At 49.5% G+C, this 16,895-nt stretch overlaps 1 protein-coding gene and 1 long non-coding RNA gene across 5 annotated transcripts in view; one reads left to right on the forward strand and one right to left on the reverse strand.

Annotated features, from left to right (window-relative positions):
- ZBTB16 (zinc finger and BTB domain containing 16) overlaps nucleotides 1-6,250 on the reverse strand; it is a 178,364-nt gene extending 172,114 nt beyond the window's left edge. Inside the window, exons 1-2 of one of the 4 annotated variants that reach the window (XM_048827508.2) lie at nucleotides 6,137-6,250; nucleotides 1,929-3,247 (exon numbers count right to left, since the gene is read on the reverse strand). In XM_048827508.2, the coding sequence (XP_048683465.1) occupies nucleotides 1,929-3,175 (1,247 nt within the window). In that variant the 5' untranslated portion in view covers nucleotides 3,176-3,247; nucleotides 6,137-6,250. Of the gene's footprint in view, nucleotides 1-1,928; nucleotides 3,248-4,418; nucleotides 4,647-4,738; nucleotides 4,893-4,995; nucleotides 5,015-6,136 lie in introns of those variants that run through there. The other 3 variants (XM_075122176.1, XM_048827509.2, XM_048827510.2) reach the window with 3 other exon arrangements.
- Nucleotides 6,182-14,951, forward strand: LOC125625307 (uncharacterized). The gene is made up of 2 exons (XR_012665734.1): nucleotides 6,182-6,259; nucleotides 11,762-14,951. It is a non-coding gene; the product is annotated as an uncharacterized LOC125625307 (long non-coding RNA).
- Nucleotides 14,952-16,895: the final 1,944 nt, after the last annotated feature.

Consider the following 16,895-nt stretch of genomic DNA (forward strand, 5'->3'; position numbering starts at 1 on the left):
GCTAGCATGCTGCTATCACCTATTTGTTTAAATAGAGCTGGCATCACAATGCACACACACACAGTAAAACTGCACTAAGATGCCATCTGAAGAGTCTGACAAACCCATGTGAGGGTGAAAATCCCAAAGTTAAGGCTGCCAGGCTGTACTTAAAATGTAACAAGTTGAACAGGCAATTGATGTTCCAAGGCCCTTCGTGAGCTACAGATAATCCTTGATCATTTATGGATGGCACAACAAGACAAACAGCCAGAGCCTCGTGTATATATTATGTACATTAAAACTAATTAAACTTGTTGGTCTGTTCAAATACTGAAAGATGCTCAGTCTGAATACTTCAGAGAGACTCCTAGGAATTCTAGCGTCATCCATGATTTGAATTCTACTAATAGAGGATTGGACTGTCATGTACTTTTGTCACCCCCACGGAACAGAGGGGCTGCAACATGGCTTACACACACATACACACACCATGAAGTGCTGACACGTCGGTAGAACCAGTACAAATGTCTGCACAAGGATCAAGCAGCCCTTCACAAGGCTGTTCAGTCAGTTCCTACCCCTGTGATATTAGCACATCCAAATGCAGGAACAAGTTAAGAGTTCCTGCTCTTACAGCTTAGGACAGGAAAATCTGAGCCGTGACCCCACAAGCTGATGCTCACCGGCAGACCCTTACACCCACAATGAGCCCTACCAACCAATAAGGCTCTGTGCAAGCACAGAGGTCCATCTGTGCGGATCAGCCTGCATGACTGGCTCCAACAGACCCACTAAAGGCTAGATTCTGATCTCTTTCACAATATGCATAAACCTAGAGAAACACCACCGACAGTGTAAAAAACCAACGAGGAGTCTGGTGACGCCTTAAAGACGAACAGATTTATTTAGGCATAAGCTTTCGGGGGTTAAAACCCCACTTCTTCAGATACCCACGAAATCCTATGCCTAAATAAATCTGTTGGGCTTTAAGGTGCCACCGGACTCCTCGTTGTTTTTGTGGATACAGACTAACACGGCGACCCCCCTGATACTTGGCACTGACAGTGTAGTTACTCTGGACATTCTCTAGTTTCAAACTCTGATCACTAGGACACCAAAGTCATCATCTGACACTGGTCTGAGAAGCAAGAAGGTAAGTATTTCATATGCAGTTACTTAATGGGTGAGTGGCATCATGAGATTGTTAATTTTACACTCTATATCAATCCAGAAGACAGAGAGAAAAATCCCAAAGTCTCTGGAGCAGAATGTGAGAATCCAACATGCCTCATTCCAATGTTATAAAAAAAACAATTACAGCACATGCATAGCCCTGGCATCTGAATGCATGTTAGGACATGGGGCAAGAAAAGGACAGGCTATTGTCTGAGTTGAGTGCCAGCCCTCTTTTCAACCCAAAGAAGGAAGCGCACGTCGTATGGAACTGGTAATATAATATAGAATTTTTCATATCTGGGTTGTGGGCTCAAATCTGGCCAGGTAGTGACCATAACTCATTGTCTTGGCGAAGTAAGTTGGTGAGACTCAGAGCGGTTCTCAACAGACAAGGGGCCCCATCACAATCCTCTCCTCGGGCGTTCCCTTATTTAGTTTGCAGCTTGTTAATGCTTTACCCCGTTGAGAATGCAGTAAATTCACACATGTGCAAAGGGCCAGCAAGAGGCCTACACACCACTAAGGTCCCACTTCTTGATGTCTTAAGCAGGAACTGAAGAGTGATACACAGGCTTCACGCAAGCCCTATGCACAGGGGTGAATTACCCGCAGATGGAATTCATTTTCCTCTACTGAGGTCAAACCAGCCAGCACTAAATTCAACTGAAGAAAAAACAAAAAATACAAAACAAGCTGACTGTGACACGAACCATCAAATGTCAGAAGAGACTTGCTGCCACGTCAAGACTAAACAAGTGCAGAGGACTTACCTGTGTTGTTCCACCGTCTCGTTGTCCGGCAGTTCTGCTCCACAAACACTGCACTGTTCACTAATGGCTCGGTTTTCAGTTTTCATGCCAGCTGCCAATTCACCCAGCTTACTGAACAGCTCCCTTTGAATAAAGCCTTGAGGCAGAAGCCCCCCATAAGCGCTGAAGTCCATAGACACGGCAAGAGCTGGCTGCATGTGAAGAGCCGGCGTCATGGAGGATGGCATGCTGAGCATCGAGTCAGTTTTGTGATTTGGTAGCACTGAATATATACTCAGGTGTTTCTCACTTTGAGAAATCGAGTGCTCCGGCCCGACTGGCACTCCTTGGCCCAACTCGAGGGGCTGCTCTGCATTCTCATCCCGGGCATAATGAAGTTCACGGGCACTTGTGATAACACTGCTACGCGTGGGAGTACCGGGGCCTTCCTTGCTTTTGTCATCAGACTTGTCCCCTCCAGAAGTGCTGGACTCGGCCGTCCTTGGGCTTTCATGGCTAGAAGCCTCCTCCACTTGCATCACCTCTGTTTTCACTTCAGAGAGGCTGTGGTGATGGCTGCTCGTGGAGTGCAAGTCCTCGGAGGCGTTCTGCTGCAGAGCTCCTTGCAATAATGACTGCCCAATGGTCATCAAACTATCCACAGCAGCCTTTGTGGGGCTCATCGCGGAGAGTCCAAATGAAGTGGAGACAGATGGGCTCTGCTCCACCATTGCCCCCGTTAAACTCTGACTGGCCATGCTGGCATAACTGCTCTCTTCACCGGAATGCTTGGAGATAAATAGGTTTTTGATGTACCTAGATTTCCTATCCTCCTCCTCTTCAGTGCCACCATCCGTCATGTTGACTTCTGTATCATTCTCATCAGAAGCCTGAATGGTCTCCAAGATCTTCAGACACTGTTCTTCCAGATATTCTATTTCTAGGATCTCGGCTGCGTAAAGAAGATCATCCAAGTCTTCAACTTTAGCCTGGAGGGTGGCCGTGTAAGCATATTCCAGTATCTGCTGAAAAGTCTTTGGTGAAAGAAAGTCCAGGGTATAATGCTGACTGTTGCGGTGGAACAGGATTTCAAACATTTTACTAGTGCAAGCCAACACTGTCCTGTGAGCATGGAACTCCTGATTGTCCACCATGATGACCACATCACACAGAGTCCCTGCAAGGCGCATTTGGTTGGCTTTGTGCAGGAGCCCCGTGGGGTGGCTGGGGTTCTGGAGCTGTATCAGACCCATTTTAGTCAAATCCATAGTGCGCCTGAGATTTAGTCATTAGGGTGTCTTTCTTTGCTCAATCCGGGACTAGCTTTGGGTGCCCGTTGTCTGTGAAAACAAAATAAAGGAAGGGGGAAATAAAGGGGGAAAGAACTTTTAGTTTAGGATTTTGGCAGCAAGTTGCATACAAAGTTTCTACAACTAAGTTTTAGAGCCTGGAAACTGTGGCAGTAAAAGCTCCAAAATCATCACAAGCCTACTTCCCTTTACACAGAGGGGACATGCGGAGGGTTGCTGGGTTCCAAGCTGCAGCACTCCTTGGCCTTGCACAGCCCAGCTCGCCTGGTTGATAAATGGAGTCACCCTCCAGGCACCTTTGTGACATGGAGACATTGAAACCTGGGGGAATGGGGAGACCTCTTGTTGTTGGAAGCTGAAGGCGGGGAGGTGTCCAGGCTTCTCCCCCGGCACCCCAAAGAAATCACAGCCACCCTCCTTAAATCTGCAAACCTTGTTTTGGGAGCTACCACCCCCACCGCCTGTCAGACACCCCCCCCCCACAACACAGAGTCCTACCCACACCTGGTACCGGGGGGCCGCTCCCCTAAATACAGTCACACGCCTTCCACCCAAGGGGCCACCCCTCTACCCCCTCGTGCCTGCTGGCCCCCAGCCCCCGCGTACCCCAGGGGAAGGGGGGGCAGATCTGTGCCCCGGGGACTGGTTTCCTCTCCCACCCTACCGGCTCGCCCCCTCCCCACGCAGGCTTGGTGCCCGCCCCCCAGAACGGAGCGGCAGCCGGAGCCCGGCGCCAGCGCCGTAGAGGGCGTGAAGCAAGAGGGGGTCCCGCCGGGCGGACACCCCGCTCCGCCCCAGGACCCCGGGCCAGGGCAGCCTGCTCCGCTGCCCCAGCGCGCCGCGGGGCCGCTCCTACCGCCTTTGTCCGCTGGCAGCGAGCGGGGGCGGGGGAGCCCCGAGACACCCCTCCGATCGGCCCCCTCCTGAGACACCCCCCCTTCGGCTCCCCTCCTCCGGGACTGACCCCCCAACCCAGCTCCCCCTGCCCCGGAGACACCCCCAGACTCAGCCTTCGGGCGAGACCCCCAAATCCTCCCCAGGGGGACTCCAAGCCCCGGCTCCCGCCCGTGATTCCACACCCCGCCGAGGTAGCGGGGCGCACCCCACGCCGCCCCCAAACCCAGCCTCGGGGGCTCCTGCTCCTCGGCTGCCCGAGGGGAAAAAGGGGCTCCGACCCGGGGGCCCCCGCTGCCCCTCGCACCTTGCCGCGGCCCGTAACATGCTGGATCGGGGAAGGAATGGGAAAGCCCCGGGAAAAGCGGCGGAGCTTCGCCCCCAACCGGGCACTAACGCCGGGGCTTCAGCATCAGAGCCGCCGCTGTGCGCGTTTCGTTAGCCCTGGGGAAAGGCACCTCGCCCGAGAACAAAGCTGCCAGGGGCGAGTTGGAAGGGTTAATGAGTGAACTATTAAAATCCTTTATCAGCTCCGGATTGGGGCTTGTCAGACCAAGTTGCAGCAGCGTGCGTTCGTCCTTCCCCCTCCCCAGCACCGCACCTCCAGCACCCCAAAAGAACACCTACCCCTCCGGGACCCACATCCACCAGCACAAACCACGGGGAAACCAGCAGCATCTGTTTTAGTTATTGCGCAGAGGAGGGAGCCCAGCTCCGCACTTTGGAGCCAATGAAAATCACGGCTTCTATCGCGCAAGATAACCACCAGTCCCCCTCTCCCCCCCTGCTCGGGTCGCTTTCAACAAACTTCAGCCACCAAAATCAAAGAAAGAAAGAAAAATAACCGAACAGCGTTTGAGCGGCTGGAATCACCCCGAACTCACCGCCTGCGCTGACTGGTTAAACCCGGGGGACAAGGGAGAAGCGCAGAGGAAGAAAGGGGAACATTGGAAGACTGGATGCAAAATATTGTAATTCGCGCAAAAGCTACTTTCACAGTCACACGACTCTCTTCTGGGGCGGGCGGGGGGGGGGGGGGGTATTTGTCTCAGCTAAACAGCACCTGGCCATATATAATCAAGATCAAATGCAGATCAGCCTGGATTACATGGAGCAACACCACCATGGACGGAGCCCTGTCCAGGGAACTGTCACGTAGGGCCGGGGAGGGACGCGAGCTCGATTGTGGCTGGCTATCCTGCTCGCTCCCAACGTGCCCAGCCACCGCCAGGGCTCGAGATTTGCACCCGGCGAAGGAAGTTTTGAGCTGGACCATGAAAAGACAGACCCCGCTGTATTTACAAGGCATCAAACGGTCATCAGGTGCAAAGGCTGGAATGAACACAGCCGGGGGAAAATTGTTATTTTTCAGACCGCACCAAGGCGTTTTGATTACAAGACTGGGCACCAAACATTTACAAAAATAAAATGCACCTTTGCAAGCAAACAAGGCTGAAGCGACAGAAAAGCGAGGGTGCCGGCACAACCCCAACCTTCCCGAGACGCTATTTGCAAAACTAACCAAAAAATGGGGAAAAAAAGAAAAAAGAAAAAGAAAAGAGGAAAATCGCTTCCCCAACCCGCCCGTTAACCCTCCCCAGCCCAGACCCGAGCCTTCTCGCTCCGAAACCATCACAGGGCTCCACCTCCCCACGCAACAAATAAATAAGGAGGGGAAGTCACATTTTTCTCCTGCGAGCCCTTCAGAATACATATTAGCCAGAACATCACAACAATTGCCTCTCAGCTCCCTGCCAGCTTCTTCCACACACACCGGAACCCAAAGCGTCCCCAGTCCTCCCTCCTCCATTGCAAGCACCCCGGTGCCCAGTTTACCCCCCATTTCCCCAGGGGAGAGCCGGCAAGGGGCAGAAATGACAGGCAAGACCATTTCTCTCCTTGCATCTCTCTCCCCGTGCATCCATTCAGGAGCAAACACCAACACCCCCCACCCCTCCCCGCGCCCCCTCCTCTAAAGCAACCCCAGCAAGTTCCCGCAAGCCTGCCCCCGCCGCGGGCACTCACGGTCAGTGCATGGCAGGAGGCTCCTTGGCGTCGGAACTGTTGCTTCTTGTTAAAGCCGCAGAAGCATGATCCGGCAGTTCGCAGTACCCGCTCTCATCCTCTCCAACTCCTCTCTGCTTTAAGGTTAGCAAATCAACACCGCGCGGCCTGACGTGCCGGCTTGCGCCCCGCGTCAGGGCCGCTCCCACCCCAGCGAAGCCCGGCCCGGGCACCATCTTTACTGCTGGCACGGGGCTCGTGCCCACACCCGGCTCCCCCCCCCCACCCATAGGCGCAGCGCCCTCCCGCCAGAGTCTGCCCCCCCCCCCGCAGCACCCCGGCCCCTGCACGCCCCGCGGAGCCAAACCGATCTGTGCCAGACCCCTCGCGGCTGAGGTCTCTGCTGGGAGCCTGCACCCTGCCGGGGAGGGGGGGGGGGGCTGGGGGAGATCCTGGAGGAGAAAACTTCCCGGACACCCACCCTGGGGGAGCCCCGCATGTCCCACAATTATTGAGGGGCCCAGGTTTGATGCTGGGCCTCTGCCAGAGAAGCTGCTCCCAGGAGGGAAACTTCCACCTGCCTGGGCTGTCTCTCGGGGACCTGGAGCTGGAACAGAAGCGGGCGCCATCCCCCCATTGCTGCAACACTGCGGGTTTGGGGGGGGGTTGCTAACCTATTCAGACTTGAGGGACTACTTCGGAAAGGACAGGATGGAGTAGTTACTATCCCTTGCCCCCCAAATCCCACACGCCCCCCCCCAATTCAAACTTGATCCCCTCGGTAAGCAGTGCTGATTTGGTGGAGAGAGGGAGGGAGGGAGGAAGAAGCGATTTTCGGGTCTCTCTGGAACCCTGTGTTATGATTTAGTCCGTGAATCGTGCACTGCAGCTGTTGACTGCCAAGGATGGAGGAGACTGTTCCCAGGCGGATTGCGGAGACAGGACCCTCCGGGTTTACACTATTCTGTGCGTTAACTACACCTTGCAGGGTTCACGGGAAGCATTGTGTTATGCTGGGCTGGGCCCCCGTTCCCGTACTGATGCGAAAGGCGAAGGAAACCAGGCTTGGAGTGGGAAGCCACAGAAAGCTCTGGGTCCCTTTCCTCGGGAATCGCACCAGAGCGATCCGTGTGGAAGGACCAAGACAGAGCTCTGTGCCAGCCGAATTAGGCTCCGGATTAGGAGAACGCAGATGGGAACCGCTTCCCCTGAGCATCCTTCCTGCTCCAGTCTATTAAACCGCCCCTCCCAAGCCAGCCGCGTTAAGGACAAGGGGTCCAAGCGTCTCCTGTCAGCTTGCCCTGACCAGAGCTGGGGAGGTACAAGCGGGGCAGGGGGGCACAGCAGAGGTGGGGAGCGGGTGTCTATTATAGCGCTCCTGGGGAGATCGCTTCTCGGTTTGCTCCGCCAGGCAGACCGGTACCCAAGTCCTGGGCAGAGGCGTGCCAGCCCGTGGGAGATGCTGGCAGCCAGATGGAGGGGAAGGGGGAGAGCCCTTGGCTCGGCTCCTGCCCATCCCGAAAGAAGTCACCGAAAAGTTGCATGGGGAGGAAGGGAGCGGGCGGCTGCTCACGGTGCTTGGCTTTGGAGACTGACAGGAGGGGATGGGGCGAGGGCTGCTGGACAGCGCTTGGCGTCGCTGGCCTCTGCCAACAACAAACATGGAGGAGCAGGAGGCTGCCTTTGGGAATCAATGAACCGGAGCCAATGCCTCCAATCCGGCTTTAGAGCAGCCCCGGCGGCACCCCTGGGCTCTGAGCGGGCACCCGCTGCGCCCTCGGGGGGAGCGAGGGGGAGGTCGCGGAGCAGCGTGTGGACAGGTGCCCGGCGGAGCGGTGCACTCCCAGAACAGGCGGCTCCCGAGCGGTGGATGGGGGCAGGCAGGATGGCTTTAGGACAAGGTGCACAGGCGCGAGAGGGACCCGTCCACACACCCCAGCGCATGGCACGAAACGTGTCTCGGAGGCCGGGCTCTGGAGGGTTTGTTTGGACACACAAGAGCCCCGCACCTCCACACGTTCAATCCTGCCATTGGGTGTTTCACCTGGGGGCGGCTGGATTGTGATCCCTGGCTGCAAACGCAGCTCCTAGGTTAGATACCGGACACACGGTCTCCTCGCCCCCCGCACGCCTGACAGCCAAACTCCCTGCTTCCCGCGTCCCTCTCCACCTCGCCCCTGCCCAGAAGAGGAAATCAAAAGACTGGTCTTCGCAAATCAGCTCCTGATGCCTCGTTAAGTGCGTGAGCCAAGAAGCCATAACACAATCACGAGGAGCCGGGTTTAAATTAACCCTCGCCTTAATTAATGAGTGCGCAGCGCTCACCTAATACAAGACACTGAGTAGCACCAACTGTAATGCACAGGATTCGAGGTTGTGTATTCTCTCTCTGACACACACACACACACACACACACACACGCCCGCACGCCCCTACCTCCACATTTAGCAACACCCCCGAAACCTGGGGATGCGGTGGGAGCAGCAGCGAAAGGGTTAACCCCCCAGCGTGTTAATAATGAAATCATTACATCGAAAAGCCGCCTAACAAGCAGGCGGATATAATTGACTGCGCTACAGACAAGTTAAAAAAGATACATTTTAAACTTGTTGAACTTCTAACGTGACAACTGCATTGAGGCGAACGATAAGGCTGCCTGTCATTCGGTCCTAGCCTGCCTCACAATTACTCTAACGCGCAGCAGACTCACCCTAGGAAGGACCCTATCTTCCCAAACGGAGAAATACACAATTAACCCCCGATCCTAATCTTCAATTAATCCTCAAGCCAGAGAAGGCCACTTGAAACAATAGGAAGCGAGAACAGTCCCCAAGATTCCTTACACAAGAAATCTCCCTCGCTTAACAAAGTCTGCGCTTTGAGAGCCCAGCCCCTTGCTAGCAAGTAGTACAGGGAGACTGATGCCTGAATTCGAGAGATGGAGAAGGTAACAAAGACAAACCCATGGGCTTGGAAACTGTTTCTGTTAGAGTTTAATGTTGGGTACACACCGGCTTGATAATGGTTATTTTGACCCGATAAAGACACTACCCCAAACAAGCACAGTTTATAGGAAGGGCAGGTTCTTGTGACGCAAGAATAGCAGTGAAAGTCTGGGGGCAACGATTTACTACTGCAGCCTCTACAAAAAGAAGGGATTTTTTTAAAAAGTGAGAGATGGACAGACTCTGGGTTACACCGAACTGCCTGTTTACAAAGCAACTCTTTGGAGTGGAGCTCCTGGAATGGTGCAATTCATAAAGGCCAACATACTTTGGTACCAAAGTTCAACACCTTTTAAAACCCAGGTCTCCTTATATAACAGGGGAGCGTGAATGAAATAAATGAGGTAAGTGAGGTTTCCAGGGGACATCAAAATATGAATCTGTAATGGGAAAGCTATAAAGACTTTCCCTTCTCCCTCTAGAGGATGCAAATAGGGTAGGACCCAATATTGTCAGCTAAAATAGCAAATAAGAATGGTATTACTATAAAGATACCCTGAGGGGCAAAGCAGTATGAATGTAATCTAAAGAGAATGTTATAGGGAAGTGTGTTTATAATTATAATGGGATTTAATGTACTTTGGGACCAGATGATAGCAGTCATTTAACAAGAACAGCCTAATAACAGAGGCCCCATAATGAAGGGGACAGCATGGAGGGTTATTAGATAAGTAAGTATTACAGTGTGGCATTCACAGTAGCATAGTTAAAGATAAGACATCAACAAAACCACATTTTTTCAGGGGTTATAACTCTGCCGTTTTAATTGGCAGCAAGCTGAAATTTGGCATGCAGGCTGCCAGCCCAGATACCTATTTCCTCTTTTAAAATTGCTTACATCCACAGAGCTGTTGTGTGTTTTTTGAATAAAAAGTGAACTAGAAGAAAATACTGTGGAGGGAGGGGGAAGGGTTTCAGGTGTTTGTTTATCCTGCTCTAACTTTTAAGAGGCTTGATTTCAGAATTGAAATTTTGCAGACAGCTAGGGGTACATTTTTAGTGTAGCTTGCATGAAATTAAGCTGCATGAGTCCCATTAGCAATAATGGAACTCCCAAGGCTAAATTCCCAGGCAGCACGCTGAAGATTAACGCCCCCCACTCTCCCCCAGTCCTTTCTGGGAACTGGTGCATTTCATAGATACTAAGGTCAGAAGGGACCATTATGATCATCTAGTCTGACCTTCTGCACAATGCAGGCCACAGAATTTCACCCACCCACTCCTGCAAAAAGCCTCTCACTTTTCTTTTAAAAAAATAAATAAATAAAGTAAAAGCTATTGAGCTGTTTAACTTTAAGAGACTTAATTCCTATTGCTATTTTTCAAAAGATATTGTCCGGATGACCCTAAAACTGAAGTCCTCATTCATCCACAGAATAGGTATAGCTCAGGCAACCGTGCACTTAAATACTCCCGCAGTTTCAAACTGCACCTTAATAGTTATATTACAGTGGCTCTCAGAGTCCCCAGTCAGAATCAAGCTCCTATTGCGCTTTGTGCAGTACAAATACAAGTTAAAACATGGTCCTTGCTCCAAAGCTCCGATCCTGCAAGCACGTGCATAAACTTCATTCACCTGACTAGTGCCCCTTTACTGCAATAGGACTAGTTACATAATTTTACTCATGTGCATTCTTATTTTCGTCATTTGAATTGCACAGTAGAGCCAAGGAATCCCAGGCACATACCAGGACCCCATGGTGCTAGACACTGTATAAACACACAAGATGGTACCCGACCAAGAACATACAATCCAATAAGAAGTTAGCCTGCATATTCCCTGGGAGGGGCCTTCTCACCTAGGGGTGAGAAGGGAGTTCTGACTACGTGGTCCATTCAGTCCCAAGTTTCTCTGCTGAGGCTGTCAATAAAGGTAACAAATATGTGGATGATTTCTATGGTGGGGGACACCCTTTCCTTTAGGAACCAGACAGACTTTCTTTCCACATGGACTCCCAAACAGACTCATAGTCCAAAATCACCTCCCATGGCACACACCTCTTCCCACTGGTGTATCATGGACACCGTACATGGATGCACTTCAAGACACTTTCTTTGCTCAAAGAAGGTTTCAGTTTTGTCTGTCTTTTGCGGATAACAGGCATCAACAGAGAGGAGGACAGAAAATTCTACTGAAACTTTTATTTTTCCAGCAGAATGTATTGAAATGAAAGCATTTCCCGGAGACACTTTGATTTTGACGAAGTTCCGTTGGCACCCGGCCTGGTTTCATGACAGGCTGCTGAGAAGCCATGGGGAGGAACTATCTGATGGACTGCCCTGGGGTTGGGAATCCCAGGGTCCTGATGCCATCCCCTCGCAGAGAATCTCACATTTTTGCTTTCATTCCAAATTGGAACAAAAACAATTTTCAAAATGTCACCCCCACCCAAACTAGAACAATCTCCCTCTTCACAGCTCTGGTTAGGAGACCTTGGTGGTGCCATTGGCATTAGAAAAGTAGCTTCCCCTACCTTCGTCTTGTCTGTCCCGAAACCGCAAACTCTTTGGGGCTCCGATTGTCTCTTACCACTTCTGTGTCAGCGGCTCGCAAAAATGGGGCCCCGATCTTCAGTGGGGCCTCTAGGCCCTACTGGAATACAGACAATATGTCAGGTCTGTGTATTATGTTCTCTTGCAGGCTCCACTCAGCTGAAATTCGATTTCCACGGTTGCCACAGCTGAAGAGGTCTTTGGAATTGGCGAGCTCAGCAGCAGAGTCCAATCCTGATACAAACCTTGCACTCCCTCAGATCTGCACCTTGTCATCTCTACACTGTTTGAGTCAACAGGGTGCCCTTGTTGCCAAGAAGGCCAATGGCATTTTGGGATATATACGTAGGGGCATTGCCAGCAGATCGAGGGACGTGATCGTTCCCCTCTATTCGACATTGGTGAGGCCTCATCTGGAGTACTGTGTCCAGTTTTGGGCCCCACACTACAAGAAGGATGTGGAAAAATTGGAAAGAGTCCAGCGGAGGGCAACAAAAATGATTAGGGGACTGGAACACATGAGTCATGAGGAGAGGCTGAGGGAACTGGGGATGTTTAGTCTGCGGAAGAGAAGAATGAGGGAGGATTTGATAGCTGCTTTCAACTACCTGAAAGGGGGTTCCAAAGGGGATGGCTCTAGACTGTTCTTAGTGGTAGCAGATGACAGAACGAGGAGTAATGGTCTCAAGTTGCAGTGGGGGAGATTTAGGTTGGATATTAGGAAAAACTTTTTCACTAGGAGGGTGGTGAAACACTGGAATGCGTTACCTAGGGAGGTGGTGGAATCTCCTTCCTTAGAAGTTTTTAAGGTCAGGCTTGACAAGGCCCTGGCTGGGATGATTTAGTTGGGGATTGGTCCTGCTTTGAGCAGAGGGTTGGACTAAATGACTTCCTGAGGTCTCTTCCAACCCTGATATTCTATGATTCTACCTGTCTCTCCACACTCGCTCTTCTAATGTCCATCCACCCACAACCCTTTCCCTAGCCATTCCCCTCTTGCCCCCCACCCACACACTGCCATGAACCATCACAGTAAGGGTTACTGTATTTCACTGCACATATTTTGGTCTCTGGTTGTATACTTATGATGTAAAGAAGCCACTTATTGCTTGAAGCCATGGACCGTAGTAAAAATTTGAACCAATATTTACCGTTACATTAGCTTTGTTGTAACAGCCTGGTCAAGAACATCTGTTGCTTGACAATAGCAGGAACAAGGGAGTCCTCCTCAGAAAACACTCACACCACTAGGAAATGTGCCTCTCTACTTCCTTCAGAATGTGTATCCTCCTCCAGACACATACAATGTGTTCAGACACTATCGGTGACCATAAGGGAAGTGAAAGGCAGAGCAATTCTGAGAGGTATGAAATAAGAAGATGAAAAAACATAAAAAAATCCCTTGCTTGTGACCTTCTAAATGTCAGTCCCTTGTCTTTCAGTGAGACCATGTATACATTATGCACAGGAAATGTTAAAAGCAAATTCTGCTACGAGCAACCCTCCCCCTGCCTCCACCTCCTGTCTTCTTGATTTAGATAAAATAAAACTTTGTTTCCTCCTCCAAATCAAGTCAAATACAAGATTTGGAGGTTCTGACACCATAAGCAAAAGAGACCATCTACCTGGTAGTTGGGTGCCTCGAGACCAATAGAAAAATGGAGTGTAAGTGAGATTCCAATAGGTTCAGCTTTTTACTTGTGTAGTGTCATATAGAAGCAAATAGAGACACACACCAGTATGCGCTGAGTGTTTTTGTAACAGCAGAGCTCCCACAACCTGCTCCATGCAAAGTTTTCCTGGGCTAAACTAAACTCCAGCAGTCCTGGGGTTCTCTTGTTACAATCAGGAAGTCTTAAAGGAACACTTCATTACAGCTTGCTACAGTAGGACCTTGCCAGGTAGGACTGGAGAAACTGAAGATCTACTTAACAAACCTCTCGTCCATCACTCACAGCAGCTCACTCAGAGATATGGGGGAAAGGAGACTACCCCGAACATCTCAACTAGATTGAATCCAGCAACAGCAACCTGTGCCTGCACCTGACAATAATACGTTTCCACCTGTTGTGGATAAGCCATATGTAAGACCAACGGGCCCTGCAAAGGTCATCTCAATCTCCAAGTCTTTAATTATCAATCACAGAAATGCTAGATATTATAGCAATGGGTACCAATTTAAGAGCCTAGTCATCAGGCTTTGAGGCTGCCTACCCATAAAAGAAGAAAACTCAGCCAGGGCTATCCTCAGGTTTTGGGACTCTCTCTGCAAAGGAGTTACCCCCTATATTCCAAGAGTTGCCTTTTTTCCTTCTACTGTTTCCCACCCCTGAAAAATCCATTGCATGCTAACCCCTCTCTCCACCTTCTGCAATTTACTTATGTTTAAAACATAATCCTCACCTTATCGAGTAACATGTTTATTAGAAAAGAACCAGCACATTAAATGAAGCCAGGCTGGGTTTGTCATGTTAAATAGCAGTCATGCCCAAGTGGCTCTCCGTGTGCCATTGCTCCAAGTGATTGAAGCAATTTCTTCTTCTTCTGCCATGAGCTTAAGTTGTAAATCTCTCAACCAGATACAAAGGCAATGATGTGCTGTCTGTTGTGATTATTATTAACCATCCTTCTCATATGACTAGGTGGAAATAATTAATTCCCTCCCACTGGCCCAGCCCTGTTACCTTGCAAATCCCTGCACTCAGGGCAGGCAGCTGTGTTCCTTCCACTAGCCAGAATTAACCACTTCTTTGCTAGCCTCCGAAAAGATTCTACACACTGTCACATACAGGGATAAGCGACCCTGATAGTAAAAAGTTGAATCAGTTTCACTGTAAAACCTTGAATGCTGCTGAGTTAAAACCTAGGCTGGATAGGGGGCTGGGTGGGAGCAGGAATTCTCTAAAGGAGGGCCAGTGGTTTGTCCCTTACAATCATGGAGGCTTTCATGTAGCATGGAGAGCTGTTCATTTGTTGCTGCTGAGGGACTATTGGGATAGTGGTTTAAAATGTCATCAGCTGAGCTTTAGGGAAGGAATAGAGGCTATTTTGAGTTAAATACTAAAATCTAAGGCTTTTGGCATCATTTTATAATGATGGTCTAAAAATCACAAAACTATGACCAGACCCGGCCTTTGTGCACAATTTACCTTTATAGTTCTAGGCCCTGATTCTGCAAACTTGTCACCAAGGGCTTAGAACTCTTCCTGTCACAGATGTCATATTGTTGGTATTTATGCAAAGTTCTTACTGTACGTGTGCTAGGTTTGCTCTGAGATTTGAGCATAATTCACTGCTCCAAGTTCACATATAAAACAAGCTGACAGCTTATGAAAAGATGATTAAATGTGTTAGACTTTTTTTTAAAAAAACAAAAACAAACCCAAAGCTATTTTTGGAAGAAAATAGAAATTTTACAGGGACCTCAGAAGGCTGCTAAATGTGCATCTATAGAACATGTGAAATCCACAGATTAGTCTGAGTTTCCATCTGAGGTGTTTGGATACTGGACCCAGGCATATCATAGCTGCACGCTGGAGTTGTGTGGCATTGGCTCGTAATAGCAGAGAGTAACAGGAAAAGAAGAGCTGCTTTTGGAGAATTGCAGGCTAGGATAAGAGGTGGTCGGTTCGCACACATTTCTGTTGGTTTCCTGCATTTCTGCAGATTATCTGTAGTTACCATCCGTATTAAAATAAGCAGCACCTATTGTTACAGCCACACAGTTTTAACTGAGCTAATACAATCATGGAGGAGTTCTCCGCTATTGCTCCAGGGAAAGGTGCATATTTAAGTTGAATGGTGCATATTTAAGTTGTTCGTACCCTAATGGACTGGCCACAAACTTGTATTACAGTAACCCTTGTCCTTCTTGCCTGCATCCCCCTTTGGCTTTTTACTTTAACTCACCACATCACTTTTAAAGTTAGGGCCCTGTCCTGAAAAAAAAAAAAAAATCATACAAAAGAAACAGGGCAACACATGTGAAGAACGTTATGTGCATGCTTAAGTGTTTGCAGAATCAGGCTCTTACGCTCCAATTCTGGTGGGGGGAAAACACACTCATGTACATGAGAAGTAACTTCACACGCCTGGAGTCCAATGGGACTCCAGGTGATTATTCAGATGCAAGAGCGTTTGCAGGATCAAGGTCTGTGACTCTTTGGAGTTAGGAACACAATGACCAAGATGTTCAAAAGTGACTCATGATTTTGGGGGCTCAGTTGGGCACAGCTGAAAGTGCCCTGATTCTCAGAAGGGAGGAGGCTCAATGCTTTCTGAAAGCCCACTAAGGTGTCTTAAATCAGACCCCCAAACAATAGACACCCAAACACACTAAGCCCCAGATCTTCAAAAGTACGTAGGTGCCTAGCTTCCATTGATTTCAATAGGAACTGGGTGTCTAAATACCTCTGGGGATCTGGGCCTAGGTCACTTTTGTAAATCTCAGCTCTTTGCATCTGTGTTGCACAAGGAGGGGAGGGGCTGTATGCGCAACACTATTAATAAGGCACCAAAAACACATGGAAAAATAGAATACATTTAAAGAAGAGGTTAGAACTATCCTGGCCCTTGGAATGTCAGCTTTCAGAGATCAAATGGATCAAAAAAGGTACAAGTATGTGATAAACTAATATTTGCATGATAATTTCTTGGGCTTGCAGATTTTGATGCCTTCTCTCCGTTCCTTCCTCTTTTGTCCAGGTTATATATACAGGGAGGACTGTAAGACAATAAGGCTAATTAGTGGCTTATGGCCCTAAGCCTGCAAACACTATGAGGATCATTGTGAATTGTGACTCAGGACCATGACAGCGGAGGCCAGCCTGCCCACATTCCATGACTAAATCCCCCACCACAAAAGGGAATGTATCTACAGTGACTCAGCTAAGGAGAGCAAAGTTTATTGGGCTGCAAAACGGGTAGCCGGGCTTTGAACTGTCGTATTTTTATTTTTCCACCAACAATCCAGGGTCTAGTTTGTAATTAAATAAAAAAAGTCTCTGCCAAGCAGTGTATGACCTAATCATTTGTACAGGACCTATTTTTAGAATTACCCTTTGTACCGTTCAAGATAGCTGAAGCCAGAAGCAGCAACGTGTAACTCTTGAAGTCTTAATAAGCAGGGGGGTTGCCCTGGTTTAATTTACTGTGTAATTATTTTTCCTCTTTTCTTAACCTAAAATATTTGACATCTTGCATGGGATGGGGAGGAAAAAGCGATTAGATTTTAAATGCCAGACCTAACTGCATGGTACAGAGGGGCTGTGCATATACTCAGT

Source organism: Caretta caretta, chromosome 22 (assembly GCF_965140235.1).
Source record: "Caretta caretta isolate rCarCar2 chromosome 22, rCarCar1.hap1, whole genome shotgun sequence".
Lineage (NCBI taxonomy): Eukaryota > Metazoa > Chordata > Testudines > Cheloniidae > Caretta > Caretta caretta.